Source organism: Canis lupus, chromosome 13 (assembly GCF_003254725.2).
Source record: "Canis lupus dingo isolate Sandy chromosome 13, ASM325472v2, whole genome shotgun sequence".
Taxonomy (NCBI): Eukaryota; Metazoa; Chordata; class Mammalia; order Carnivora; family Canidae; genus Canis; species Canis lupus.
The window spans coordinates 4,117,707-4,133,273 of record NC_064255.1 but is presented as its reverse complement, the minus strand read 5'-3'; the positions used below and the strand labels follow the sequence as shown (position 1 = coordinate 4,133,273).

Below are 15,567 nucleotides of genomic sequence, written 5' to 3'. Positions count from 1 at the left end.
TTAAAAATACAATCTAATTGTCTTGTTTTTATGGGAAAGTCCGATTTCATTACAGGTGTTTTACTTGAGTTTACAATTCTATCTCAAGGATTGTGTAACTGCCAAATGGCAGTAGTTGTGCTGTGATGAGTGTCGGTTATCTCATGACATGTTTGATTTGTATGCAGAGTTGAAATTGGGATTATAATTTGAATTCATTATCTGTATCTGGCAGATACTTTGATGAATAATGTTGCAGATATTCAGAATGTAGATATGGCCTAAGGGTGAGGAAGACCGACTTTTCTCTTGAATTTTTGGTTGAATGCTATACTTTTTGGATGGTAGCTCAAAAGAAGTCCTATCCTGTTCACATCGTTTGATTCTTGTATGTGTGTATAATCTTACTGTTACCAAGATGGAATTAGAATGACTTAAGACTTAGACTTAAGAAATTGTCAAGAAGAATTAATGTATAAAGGCCATATCTTGTATCTTTTTCTACCAAATTTCTTGTCCATTTGGCATGTGTATTCCCCTTTTCCTGTTTTGAATGGAGCTGAAAATAACATGGTATTTTGGCTTTAAAGGAAAATGACTCATTTTGTTGTGTTCGGCATTGAGTTTCTCAGAGATGTGTTTAGCTTTTCAAATGGCAGAGGAGTTTGGGATTTTGGTCTCCTTTTCATTTTATTAGGAAAAATGTTATTTATGATAATATATAGGAGTTTGTAAGTAGAATATTTTCCAGGTTAGGGGAAGAAATTATTTGTAAGTAGGATGTCTTTTTTTTTTTTTTTTTCCTGTGCTGGTTTACAGAGCGTTTCTGTAGCATGAATTTTCTTATTTTAATTTTATAGAACTCTTAACAGTTTTAACTGAGAATCGTTTTAGGGGAAATAGTTTAAAGAATTTCCCATTTTAAAAAAATGTGTATCATTTCATGAACTTACAATATGTATTTAGAAACTTCTTTTCCGTCTTGAATGCCTCCTGAAGGTTGAATGTCCTGTATCATTTATTTAAAGTGAACACATTATATAAATTAGCATTTGCCATCTCCATAAGCATGAAGTATGTATATAAGTCCTACCTATAATTGTCATTCAGAAAGCTGACAGATGGATTTTCCATCTATACAAACCGTCATTTGTGTGATTTGGGGTCTTTTAATAGTAAAGTCAGATGTTTGCTGCTTGGCTTAGTTCTCTTTGGGTGGGCAAAAAGTGAGAAAAGTCAGACCACTATTTTAGAAATTGTAAAGTCAATTTAAAGAAATAAAATGTGCTTATGACTTATGGCTGAGCAAAGATATATTAGGGATCACTGTACATGATGAGATTTGAATCATAAAACTGAGCAGATTCCTCTTCACCAAGCAAATACCTTTTTCAGGGGTTGGGAGGAGTAATCCTCCCAGATCAGTGATCTCAAACAGATGCCTATAGGTGCTAGGTACCTCTAGGTAAGGGTACCTCTAGTCACCATAAGGGAAAATAAGTGCAGTTGCTAGATCTCATTTTTCAAAAGAAGTTAAAAACCTGAAATTCTGTGCGAAATCCTCCAAGTTTAAATGTTGGCCAAGAATCTTTAAAAATCTTCAAAAAATTTAAAATGCCGCGTGATTCAATATCATGTGTACATCTGTAGGCTGGCAGTTTGTGACATCTTGAGGCTCCTCCTGCTCCCTTTTAGTAATTAGCTATAGTTTTTGCATATAAATCTTAAAAAGAAGAGGCTCTTCTATATCTTTGTCCCCACTGCCTTCTCGTCCTCTTTTGGAAATGACTGGTAAGAGGGGTGCCTGGGTGGCTCAATTGGTTAAGCATCTGCCTTCAGCTCAGTCCTGGGGTCCAGCCCCAAGTTGAGCCCCATTTCAGACTCCTTGCTCAGCGGGGAGTTTGCTTCTCCCTCTCCATCTGCCCCTCCATCCACTTTGTGCTTTCTTTCTCTCACTCTCTCAGTTAAATAAATAAAATTTTTCTTAAAAACCGTATATAGTAATACTGAGACTTTGTCTTTTTTCACTATTTTGAAATTTGTGCAGTGGCAGGTAAAATACTGGCTTCTTAGCATAAATCCAAAGTAGTGGCAGCAAACTGTTGAAAATTATTGTATTCTTCACTTTTTTTGTACTTGCAGGACAAGCCAGTTTTCACTCGGGTATCTTTGATGAAGTGGTAAAAATTACTAATTTTATTAAATTTTAACCTTTGAGTATGTATATCACTTTAATATGCAGTTTGACAAAATGAAAAGAACCTTTGGTTGTCTTGAAGAAAAACACTTTTGCATTTCTTTTAGTTGCAAGCTGAACTAGCTGCTTTCTTCAGGAACATTTATTTTACTTAAAATAAGCCTTGGGTATTTGACAAACATTTTCTCAAAAATGACCATAGTGAGCCTTTTACTTCAAGGAAAACAATTTTATCACTGTTTGTTGTCAGTGATAAAATTGAGCTTTCAAGCAACAATTAGAATTTTTGGAAATTTGTATCCATCATTGTCAGTTTGACAGTGACCTTAACAAACATGATTTTGAAGACCTGCCTAAGTACGCAAACCATTATTTTCCAAATGACCAGTGCATGCCGTTACAGACTTATACATGGGCACACGATTTTGATAGGTTTCGGAAGGTTTCACATTGCTCCCAACCTTTAAGGAATGATCACTTGTTGAGTTTTGGTGTAATATCAAAGAATATCTCCAATGATCTGTAAGGTGTATTAAAATATTGCTCCCTTTTCCTATATTTGAATATGTAGGGCTAGCCCTTCTTCACATACTTCAACCAAAATAATGTACAGTGATATACTGAATGCAGAAGCAGATCTGGGAATTTAGCTATCTTATAGTAAGAGTGATAACAAAGAGGTCTGCAAAAATGTAAAACAGTCCCCCATCATAAATAGTTTTGGAAAAGTTATTTTTTCATAAGGTATTTTTTTGTGTATATAATGAGTTTATTATTTTTGAAGTAAATATTCAGAATTTTTCTTGGTACTTGATAATATAAATATCAGTGTTTTTGAGCCCAGTAAACAAAAGTGATTCTAAGATAAAGTTTAAAATTTCTAAGTATATTATGTGAGGTTGAGAAGGGAGGCTGTTAGGAAGACTCAAGGGATATTTGTGGAGGTGAAAAATCAGAAATTCTGATTTACTTTTAGAGAAAACCCTTTCATATGAGATACAAAGAACTTTAATGGTCTCTGTGTTCTTGAAGTGAAGCCTAAAATCTTTTGTTTCTGGTAAATTTTTAGTTTCTCTTTGGCCTTTATCATAATCTTATTCCTTGATTACTTAGTATTAAACTTTGAAGTTTTCTGTGGTCAGCTGTGACATGAGTAAACTTAAGGACAAAATAGGAGTTTTGAATAATAGTTAAATTTATATAGTTTATATTTAATCTACAGTTATGGCCTCCTTACATTTTTGCTGTGAAAATGATGTATAGTGATTTTTCTTTTTTTAATTTTTTAAAAAATTTTTATTTATTTATGATAGTCACACACACAGAGAGAGAGAGAGAGAGGCAGAGACATAGGCAGAGGGAGAAGCAGGCTCCATGCACCGGGAGCCCGACGTGGGATTCGATCCCAGGTCTCCAGGATCGCGCCCTGGGCCAAAGGCAGGCGCTAAACTGCTGCACCACCCAGGGATCCCCTGATTTTTCTTTTTTAATGTGTATGTTGTCCAGATAGTTACCTTACTTCTCTAATTATTCATCCAGCCCCACTCCCATTTACTGTTCTGGAAATCCTGAAGCTGGGGAAGCCATGATCAGGGTTAAATTCAGATAGAGGCAGTACAAAATGAATTAAAAAAAATGTATGCAGAAATTGAATGTCTTGAAGTCAAATTTCAGACATACAGTGAGAGAGTCTTTCATAATCACAGAGATGGAGAGAATTATCCCTAAAGTGTTGATGCCTCTTGCTTACCAAGATAGCCCTAATATTTCCAGGTTCTTCCCAGTCATCCTCAGTCCCATGGGTCAAGGTAGCTCTTAATACTTAAGTCATAACAGCGTGGGTGGGTAGTAAGAAACATTTTATCCCCTTCATAGAAAAACAGATCCACAGTGTAGCATAAGAAGACTCCATTGACTCCTTGCATTTTACACTCAAGACCTCCTAAAGAGGATTCCTTGTGAAAATGCCTTAGATGGTTTGCTGTTGGCTTGCTACAGGACTGTGTGAAAAGGGGTTGTGGGTTGGATTCTCTCTGGACTGGATTGGATAAGACAGCATCAGATTTTCAGTTATCTAGTAGAGCTGGGAATGTGCTTACTAGATGCTGACACAAGTAAGTGACTGTTTCAAAATACCTTCTGCAGCTTTACCTAAAGCAGAGCCTCTTCTCACAGTGACTGTGGCTGGGAGGTGGGACCACCACCTGATAACTTGAATTTATTCATGTCAGTGATAATATTGAACAGCTGGCATGCAAAGAGACAGTTCAGAGGTGGCAGTGTATATAGTATGGCGTGGCAGTTGTATAAAAGAACAATGTGAAAGAAAGAACTGAATGCTAATACTTAGGAAAGTGCAGGATAATGTAGCAAAAAACACCATTAGTTTGACTCCTATCTTTGCCATCTATCTAGCAACGTAGTTGTTCCAAAAGAAAAAAAAATACATAATTTCATTGCTTCATGAGTTTTAGGCTTTATGATTTAGAGAATTTTCTTTTGGGGAAATGCCAGAAATATTCCTACAGTATTTCTTTTTCTACAAGAAAATAATCTGGGCACAGGTTTTAATGTACGATTTAGCTTTGTAGGTAACCTTTACTGTTGGCTGTTGTTTCTTTATATGGATTATTAAGCCCTTTACTTCAAAATAAAATGAGAGGGATATGTAAAAGTTTTATTCCATGGATGGATAGGTTGAGGTTGGAGTGAGGTTACTTTAAAGGCAGGTTGCTAATACGATTATTGAGTAAGTGGTGAGTTATTAAATATTTTCTTTATGTTAACTGGCCTGCTTATAAGAGTTAATATGGGCAACTGTCCTAAAATAAACCTGTATATTTGTACTTTTCATGCCTGTTTTAAACTTTGTTCAAACCTGAGGTGGAAGACCTGAGGAGTTAACTTTGTTGAGATTAGGATTAGGAACCTTTTCTTCCTCTGAAATGGAGTGTATGCAAGTATTACTCTATAGTTTTCACCGTTGGAAATGTATCTAAAGAAGCAGAAGAGTGAGGAAAGACTTGATTTTATCCTGTCTTTACTTAGAGTCTCTGAAGCCAGTTCAGACTGAAACAAATGCAATGTAGACCTGAAGGTCCTCTAGGAAGGAGAAACTGTTGACTTCTGTAGGAAGAAAAGTAGGGTAGCAGGAAAAATTCATGGAGGAGGTAACATTTGAGCTGGGCCTGAAATAGTAATGAGCCTGGAAGAAATATACTGTTGGCAGATTTTGTCAATTTTTCACCACTTAAGGTGATCGCTAATAAATACGAAACATGGATAGGTGTACTTGGTCTTATGCTTCAGATATATGAAGACCATCATCTTGTAGAAGGTGGGGTATCAGGAATATCTTTCTGCCCTGGAGAATTGCAGCCTTTTGGGGATCTTAAATAGGCTTTAATGTTTTTAGTTGCAGAAATACAGCTGGAAATCCATCAGGTTTCATTCAGCTTAGGGTTACGTATGTTTGAACATGCAGGTGTGGTATGTGACAGGGGTAGGAGAGAATTCTAAAACTGATGGACCTCCACTGATGCTGTTACCAGGTTGAGGATGACTGAGAAGATGAAGCATCTTTGAAATTACTTTGAATTTAACATTAATTAATGTTAAATTTGGAGGAAAAGGAGACTGAACTTACAGGGTATTTCAGGGCAGCAATGAAATATGTTAGATTCCAGCATGTTATAGTTTGATTTCTTGTCCCTTTTTATTTTTTATTTTTTTTAAGATTTTATTTATTTATTCATGAGAGACAGAGAGAGAGGCAAAGACACAGGCAGAGAGAGAGAGAGAGAGAGAGAGAAAGGCAAAGACACAGGCAGAGGGAGAAGCAGGCTCCATGCAGAGAGCCTGATGTGGGATCCTGGGACTCCAGGATCACGCCCTGGGCTGAAGGCAGGTGCTAAACCACTGAGCCACCCAGGGATCCCCCTCTTGTCCCTTTTTAAACATCAGTTTGCTGTTACCCTACTTTGGAGCTTTAAGAAAAAAGAAAATCCAGCCTCTGGATCTGTAAAATGCCAATAAATTTAAAGGAATGAAATAGGTTCTTGGATTGGAATATAGAATAAATCTTTGGTGTAGGAATACTAAGGATTGTCAGAAGCTTATTGGTAGCCTATGCATTGTGTGTTACAGCAACCTCACAAAGGCTTTCCTGCCTATCCATGAATGAGATTAAATGCTGAGTTATGAGGTTATTTTGTAATGTTATGCTGTACTCTTAAAATTTTTTCCACCACAACCACATGTTAAGATTTATTCTGAAATGGAATTTGGTGAGTTCTAGGATAGTTTTCCTTTTATTTTAAAAATGAGGGAGACTTCTGTACATGTTGCTACTAGAGGAACTATAATGACTTTAAGCATGTAAGCTTTTGGAGAAAGATCTTTTAAAATAGATGAGTGCCTAACAATTATATAGAGACATTCAGTAACTTTGTAAATGAATGTGGTCTTTGGTCTGCAGCAATGCTGTGATTTCCCTGTCTGCAGAGGACTCTACTGTAAAAGGGGAACTAAACTAACTTTATAGTTTGTTTGTAGGTTTCTTTGATACTATTGTCTGGGATTTATGCTTATGGGGCCAGTTTAGTCCTGATAACTGTTTTGAGATTTGCAGGCATGATAGATTTTGTGTAAATTTTGGGGATTGAATTTAAGAAATTAAAAAAAAATTAGTATTTAGGGAAACATCCTAAATGTCCATGTAAAATCAGTTTGTATATGAAAGTTTCAGATGGTTTAGATGAAATTGGATATGACAGTAAGTGCTAGTCCCATATACATGTTATAGATGTATCCACTGATTTATTTTCTTTTAAAACATTCATAAGAATTCCAGGACTAAAAAGAACCATGGATGACTATTATATGGATGAGAACCTGAGACTTTAAAGGTCTCAAATGAGGCCAGTGAGTAAGTAGTAAGTGAGCTGGGAGTTAGCTCCAGATTTCTTGCTCTCTAGTGGGCATTGTTTCCAGTACAGATGGGTGTACGTTTCAGATGTGGTTAGGAGTCCACCATGATTTTTAAGATGAGAGAATTGAATTGATGGCAGTGACCATTTCCTCTGTCTCCTTGTGGCCTGAAATTTGCTGTCGAGTTCTTTTTTTTTTTTAATATTTATTATTTATGATAGACATAGAGAGAGAGAGAGAGAGAGGCAGAGACACAGGAGGAGGGAGAAGCAGGCTCCATGCCAGGAGCCTGATGCGGGACTCGATCCCGGGACTCCAGGATCACGCTGTGGGCCAAAGGCAGGCGCTAAACCACTGAGCCACCCAGGGATCCCCTGCTGTCGAGTTCTTAACTTAGTACTTTAATCATTTTGATGTTTCCAAAGCTTATTTTAGTTATAAATATTGTGTATATGAGTGGTATTTGAAGCCATGAGAGCAGCTTCATTTTAATTTTTATTTTATTACTATTTTTTTAAAGATTTTATTTATTCATGAGAGAGACAGGGGCGAGGGTTGGGGGGGCGGACAGAGACACAGGCAAAGGGAGAACAGGCTCCACACAGGGAGCCTGATGTGGGACTCGATCCTGGGACTCCAGGATCACGTCCTGGGCCGAAGGTAGGCGCTAAACTGCTGAGCCATCCAGGGATCCCCTAATTTTTAATTTCCGTTATTGCCCAGTTTTGAAAAGGCTTTGACAAATTTTATCCACTCCCAGCTTCCACCCCCCAACTGTATACTTTGTGACAGCTCTCAAGACTGTGTTGGGTGAAGAGAAAGCAATGAGCATGAATGGGTTTAGTTGTATCCTGGAACAACATACCTTCTTGGAGTACTATTGTGGTTTTGGGAAGTAAACCTTTCTTAGCCCTTTCCCTCCAGCTCTACTCCTGCCTCAGCTCCAGGATTCTGGAGGCCATTGTTTGGCCCCTCAGTTTATTGTATCCACATTTTCTATTTGGCCTTCTCTCTCATTAATCCCATGTAGTATGTTATTCTTACGGTATTTTATCTTTTCTTGGAACCGAGAAGCGTGCCTTGTAAATGAGCAAACTGGGATGTGGTGAAAAGGCTTGATTTTACAGGACAAGGAAAACACATTTTTGTTCATGAAAGCAAATACAACACTAGGCAACAAAAATGAAAATGTATTTTATTGGGGGCTTGTTCACACATCAGGTGCTGTTCTTTGGGAGTGAGGATAAAGTGAGTGGGAGAGAAATTAAGTATAGCATCATTTGAAAGTTATTCTTGCTTAGGAGTAAGATTCAGAATTGGAAAGTAACCATATATATGTTAGTATGTTTGAAAGATGCTCCTCAGCATTAAATAGAGGATAGAATTTGTAGGATAAAGTTGAGAGTTTAGCCCTACTAGAATCTCTTATTGAAATCATTAGATCATTTGCATATATAATACATGATTTGTGACAGCTTTGAATCCTAAACTGGCTTTAAGCTGTGATTTATTTTGGAGGTATACATACACACACACACACACACACACACACACACACCACTTTCATCTGTTAATACAAATGATTGAAATTAGACTTCAGGTATTTTTGCCACTTTTCAGAAAGCAAAATTCATGGGATTTCCTATTGACATGTTTTAATTTTTTTCTGTTGCTTTCTAAAATTCTGTTTAAAGAGTCATTTATGAAAAAAACTTTTGAAAAACCAGCAGTTGTTTTGGTAACTTGATAGAATCAAACTCTTACGGTCTCTATATTTGTTTACATCTTTACATTATAAGCCGTTTTTTTTTAAAGATTTTTTTTAAGGAAAAAAAAAGATTTTTTAAAAAGATTTATTTATTTATTTATTTGTTTGTTTATTTATTCATAGAGGCAGAGAGAGAGAGAGAGGCAGAGACACAGAGGGAGAAGCAGGCTCCATGCAGGGAGCCTGACGTGGGACTCGATCCTGGGTCTCCAGGATCACACCCCAGGCTGCAGGCGGCACTGAACCGCTGCGCCACGGGGGCTGCCCCGTTTTTTTTTTTAATTTATTTATTTGAGAGTGAGAGCAAGTGCAAGAGCGAGAGAGAGCAAGAGAGAGATCCGGGAGAAGCAGATTCCCCAAGGAGCAGAGAGCCAGACACGGAGCTTGTTCCCAGGACCCTGAGATCAGGATCTGACCTGAAGGCAGACTCTTAACAGACAGAGCTACCCCAGGTGTCCCAACATCTTTACATTATAAAATGACTTCCTTAAGTTGATAAAAGTGTGTAGTTTAAATGAGTATTACAATATTTTTTACAATATTTTTTATTAACTCACCCATTTTCTTGAGATAAACAGCAAAATCATAATAGAAAATATGAATTGTTATCTTTTAGTTATGTAGCTCTTTAAGATTTTTTGAAGTATATTTGGTACTCTTAGAAATGGGGAAGATTAAAAAAAATGGGGAAGGTGTTATCCTTGTTTTATAGATACAGACATAGAAGTTTTAATTTGTGCAATTTTGTGTCAGAGGCCCTTTAGGAACTTGAGACTGTGTCTTTTTTTTTTTTTTTTTGAGACTGTGTCTTAAGTCAGTAAGGCTTTCAGGCTTTTCCTGCCTCATTATGTTAAATTCTTAGTAGATATATATTACCCCAATATCATCATTTTATGATGTACATTTAAGGATCTCTTTTGACGTTTATAGCAAAGTGTTTAACAAGTGACTTCCATTGATGCTAGCTCAGGTACCAGCTGTGTTGCCACATTTTGTATTACAAATGATGGGAACCTTAGTTTCCTCATCTGTAAAATGGGATTAATATAATTATCAAAATTGCTAATGAGGTGGTAAGGGAAGGGAATTAATTATAGAGTTGACCATGGATCTTTTTTTGGGACAAAAATGAAAGATAATATAAAAAACATTATTGCCATAGCAGATTTTTTGTATACTACCATTAGAAATCACTAAATAATGATACAAGTACCTATCAGAACTATTTTGTTTAAAAATAATTTGTACATGTGGTTTATTCATATTTTGGTTTTTTTTAAAGGTTGCGGGAAGTTTCAGAAAAACTGAACAAATATAATTTAAACAGGTAAGAGTTTTAAGATATTTTAAATTTTCTGAAAAGAGCAGTTTTTCTTTATTAGGAAAAAACTCACATTTAGGCAGAAGCTTTAATCTATCAACTTTTATGAGTCAGGTTCGTTTGAATTACAGGTTCTATTCATACTGATTTTTAAAAAGTCTGGCATGCAAGGACATATAATAACTTTTTAAGGCTATCATAATTATTATTTCTCAAGTATTACTTACTATAATATATAAATATTTTTGAAAACAGGTTTTGCCAGCTATTTATTCCTTTGATTAATCAGATAAAAACCAACCAGCCCTAGAATGTATTTGCCATTTTAAAACTAATTTTGCTTGATGTTTTTTATTCCTTAGCCACCCCCCTTTGAATGTATTGGAACAGGCTACTATCAAACAGTGTGTGGTAGGACCAAATCATGCTGCCTTTCTTCTTGAGGTAAATTGTTTACTGTAAGATACAGAAATGAAAAGGAACTTAAAATACAGTCATGCATTATCATGTTTCTTTTTTAACCAGGCAAAATAGAAGTTTCTTGCAAGAGTTATTGTAGAGATCACTCAGTTCCATTTCCTTATTGTGTACATTCTCTGGCTCAGAGAAAGCTTAAGTGATTTACAACAGCTTGAAACCATAGTAATGAAAGTTCCTGATACCCAGTTATTTCCTTACTCTGAATTCTGTTAGAGATACTTTAAATTATTTTTACTGGTGTCCGTAATTGTATGTAAAACATACTTCCCCACGTGAGGCACAAGTGCCTTCCGAAAAGCTTATTTGTATTCTGAATTGACAATGATGGGGACATAATCTGTTTATTGAATAAATTCATATTTTAATACACAGTATTAGTTTGGTGATTTCTTCTATTTTCTTTCTTTTAGGATGGTAGAGTTTGCAGGATCGGTTTTTCAGTACAGCCAGACAGATTGGAATTGGGCAAACCTGATAATAACGATGGGTAAGACATTAATGCCCTTTTTATTTGATAAGTATTTAGCTCTTAAAAGGTATTATAGTAAACCTATTTTGATGTTAATAGCCTTCAAGTTTTAAGTTTTAAGATAGTGAAATGGTTATCTTGTAGTTTGATTTTAATTTTTCTGTAAGCAGTGATTAATAAATTATTAGTATTGAAAATAGCAGAGAAGTTTGTCAGTTAACAGAAATAGGTTACCAGGGAAATGGTATGGTAGGTTCCAGGTCAGATCTATTCTTTGGTTGAATATGACTTTTTAGATTACCTCCCCCCCCCCCCCAAGATTTTATTTTTAAGTAATCTCTGCACCCAGTGTGGGGCTTGAACTTAGAACCCTGAGATCAAGAGTCACATGCTCTACTGGCTGAGCCAACCAGGCCCCTGTCTCCACCTCTTTAAAGTAATATCTCTACCCAGTGTGAGTCTTGAACTCACAACCACCAGATTGAGTTGCATGCTCTACTGACTGAGCCAGTGAGGCACCTCATGTTTTTTCCTTTTTAATATTTCCAAATCAAGTAACTGAGTTTGAAATTGACAAGAGTCTTTAAAATTGTGGTCTATATGAATGATAATGTATAAAAAGTGTTGTTGGGGGACACCTGGGTAGCTCAGTGGTTGAGCATCAGCCTTCGGCTAAGGGCATGATTCCGGGTCTGGGGATCGAGTCCCACTTGGGGCTCCCCGCAGGGAGCCTGCTTCTCACTCTGCCTATGTCTCTGACTCTCTCTGTCTCTCATGAATAAATAAAATAACTTAAAAAAAAAAGTGTTGTTGGATCATGTACGATGAATTTCAGTTGCCTGCCTCTTTAAGGAAAACGTGATTACTTTAAAAAATCTAGAGAACAATTAATTTGCAGCTAATCCATGAAAACGCTTTCAGCCTGGAGGGAATGCTGGATTGGTAGGAGGCTGTCAGTTGTTAGGCTTGCTCTTTGATGGGAAGTACACATTCCAGAAGGAGATTCCAAGAGGAGCAGTTGGAGAAGAGTGAGGCTGGTATTTTACCACAGTCGCTCCCAGAGCAGTGCAGCCTGGAGTCCTGTGCTTGTACCAAGCTAGTGTTCACGACTGTTCCTTGACTGTTGTGCCTCCTGTTTCTTTCCCAGGTCAAAGTTGAATAGCAACTCGGGGGCAGGGAGGACATCGAGGCCTGGAAGGACAAATGACTCCCCATGGTTTCTCTCAGGTTCTGAGACTCTGGGCAGGCTGGCAGGCAACACCCTGGGGTAAGTTGTGGCCAGGTGATGGCCCCCTCTGGTCTGGGCTGGTGCTGTTAGTGCTCTCACTTTGAGATTGTCTTCAGTGTTATCTAACAGTACAGTGAGGAAACTCCTGAACTCTTTGGGCAGGCGTTCTGTTGCTCATGGGAAACACTGTGATAAAAATAACCCATGCAGGCTAATTACAATTAACCCAGACTCTTGACCTTTTAAAAGTGTCTAATGTTGAGATGTGTTTATTATATCACTTACCATGTAGTTTATGTTATTTCAGTTTTTCAGTGATGCAGACTTTGGTCTTTTTTTGTGCTAATTTCATGGTTAAAAAATTTAACATTTCTTTCTAGGTTCTAAATCTGGTAGTTCTTTTTGAATTAATTTAGTGAGGCTTGAAAATCATGTAACTAAGCCTGACAGCCTTTAATTAGGTTATTTTTATTTTTTAAAGATTTATTTATTTCTAGAAAGAGAGCATGCAAGTAGGGGGAAGGTTTGGAGGGGGGAGACAAGGAGACTCCTTGATGAGCAGGGAGCTAGCTCAACATATGGCTCTATCAATACCAGGACCCTGAAATAGATCATGACCTGAGCCAAAACCAAGAGTCTGACAGTCAACCAACTAAACCATCCAGGTGCCCAAAGTTATTTTTATTTTTTAAATCAAGATACAATTGACATACAACATATTAGTTTCAGATGTATAGCATAATGATTTGATATTTATGTATTGTGAAATTATCACCACAATAAGTCTAGATAACACCCATCACTATATATACATAGTTACAAAATTTTTTTTCTTGTGATGAGGACTTCTAAGATCTACTCTTTTAGCAACTTTCAAATATGCAATACATGTTATTTACTCTAGTCACCATGTTGTCCATGTTGTACATTATATCCTTATGACTTATTTTATAACGTTTGTACCTTTTTATTTTTAAATTATTTATAAAATGCATACCTCTAAACTAGATAATCAACTCTTGTTTTATCTAAAGTTGATAAGCTATCATATTAAAGAAATCACATACAAATTCTAAGCCAGATGATTTTACAAGATGATTCTTGAATACCTAGATTTTCTGAAATTACCTAATGAATGATTAGATAACACCAAATCAGTCAAGTCAGCAAATGTGTTCAAAAGCTAGAAATAGAACTAGAAGCAATTTAAATTGTTTCAAACTATAGTAAGGGGAAGAGGAAGGTTTTAAATAAATATATTTTTAAAGATTTATTTATTTATTCATGAGAGAGACAGAGACACACACAGGCAGAGGGAGAAGCAGGCTCCTTGCAAGGAGCCCGATGTGGGACTCGATCCCGGATCCCTGGATCATACTCTGAGCCAAAAGCAGATGCTCAACCACTGAGCCACCTAGGCATCCCTAAATATTTTAAAAATATTTTGAGACTGTGAGTTTCTAGATAAAGTTAGCTTTGCAAATTGAGAGCTCCAAATTCTTATTTTTTTCTTTGCCTTTTTTGTTTTTATGCTGAACTAAGTTTATTTTGAGGTCAGAGGAAGGTCATTTAGTGGAGTACATCCTTTATTTAGCTCATTCTGTGCTAGAACTACTAATAGGAAACACAGTTCTGGTCTTTATTAAAATATTAAGTATCTCCTTTTAATGGTCATATGCACACAACAAACATAGCAGTGTGTGACAATTCTGACAAGGAATTCTGAAAATTCATGAAAATGGTATGTAATAACAAATGAAATTTTCATTTCATTTGATAAATCTGGAAAAAGTTTGACTATATTTACTTAAGAAAGAATTATTATGTATTACACCATATCACACTATAATTTCTTTAAAAATTTTAATTGCAGGGTCAGCAAACTAGAGCCTATAGCCTAAATCCATTCCCTCCTTGTTTTTATTGAAATACGGGCATGCTTGATACTTTTACTTTCTGTGGCTGCTTTGTGCTAGGATGACAGAGATGAGTAGTCTCAACAAAGACTTTAGCTCACAAAATAGTAAATACTGTTCTTTACAAAAAAGATTCCTGATCCCTGTTGTAGTTTATCCATTTATGTAGTGGCATTGTTAAGTAATTTGTACTCTGTATTGATTTTTAAATTAAAATTTTTATTTTGAAACAATTTGACCTTTTTTTGTTGTTCTTAAAGTATATGACTGAAATAATTTGACCTTTAAGAGTGGTTTTCAGGTTCACAGCAAAAATGGGAGAAAGATACTGAAATTTCCCATATATTCCCTGTCTCTACACATGTATAGTCTCGTATTACCAACATCTCCCACCTGAGCAATCCATTTATTTAAACTGATGAAACTACGTTGATAAATCATTATCACCCAGAGTCATGGTTCCCATTAGGGTTCACAATAGATGTACTGTGGGTTTGGACAAATGTATAATGACATATATTCTCCATTATAGTGACAAACAGTAATTTCATTTCCTTAAAAATTGTCTGTGCTCTGCCTATTTATCCTTCTCTCCCCCACAGTCCCTGGCAATGACAGATATTATTACTGTTTCTGTAGTTTTGTGTTTTCCAGAATATTGTATAGTTGGAATCATAAGGTATGTAGCCTTTCAAATTGGCTTCTTTCACTTAGTAATAGGCAATTTAAGTTTCTGCCATGTCTTCTCATGGCTTGATAGCTTGTTTCTTTTTAGTGCTGAATAATATTCCATTGTCTGGATGTGCTGCAGGTTATTTATGCATTCACTTATTGAAGGACATCTTGGTTGCTTCCAAGTTTTGGCAATTATAAATAAAACTGCTAATGAAACATTGTGTGCAGGAATTTTTGTGGATAAGTTTTCAATTCCTAATACTAAAGAGCACAATTGCTGGAACATGTTAAGAGTATGTTTAATTTTGTAAGAAACCAGCTACTGTTTTCCAAAGTGGCTGTACCATTTTGTTTTCCCACCAGCAGTGAGTGAGAGTTCTTATTGCTCCACATGCTCAACAGCAATTGGTGGTGTCAGTGTTCTGGATATTGGCCGTTCTCATAGGTGTGTAGTGGTATCTCATTGTTTCAGGTTGCATTTCCCTAGTGATCTATGATGTGAAACGTCTTCTATATGCTCACTTGCTCTCTGTTCATTTTCTCTGGTGAGGTCTCTGTTAAGGTCTTTGGCCCATTTTTATCTTTTATTTCTTTTTCTTTTTTTT

The 15,567-nt window shown here is 36.2% G+C and overlaps 1 protein-coding gene and 1 long non-coding RNA gene across 17 annotated transcripts in view; one reads left to right on the top strand and one right to left on the bottom strand.

Moving 5' to 3' along the window:
• LOC112661978 (uncharacterized) overlaps nucleotides 1-15,567 on the bottom strand; it is a 165,901-nt gene that overhangs the window by 14,502 nt on the left and 135,832 nt on the right. The window lies entirely within an intron of this gene.
• UBR5 (ubiquitin protein ligase E3 component n-recognin 5) overlaps nucleotides 1-15,567 on the top strand; it is a 135,869-nt gene that overhangs the window by 34,142 nt on the left and 86,160 nt on the right. For all 6 annotated transcript variants that reach the window (XM_025450120.3, XM_025450118.3, XM_025450122.3 and 3 more), the window contains exons 2-5: nucleotides 10,156-10,200; nucleotides 10,557-10,638; nucleotides 11,085-11,161; nucleotides 12,291-12,410. In XM_025450120.3, the coding sequence (XP_025305905.1) occupies nucleotides 10,156-10,200; nucleotides 10,557-10,638; nucleotides 11,085-11,161; nucleotides 12,291-12,410 (324 nt within the window). The remainder of the gene's footprint in view (nucleotides 1-10,155; nucleotides 10,201-10,556; nucleotides 10,639-11,084; nucleotides 11,162-12,290; nucleotides 12,411-15,567) is intronic.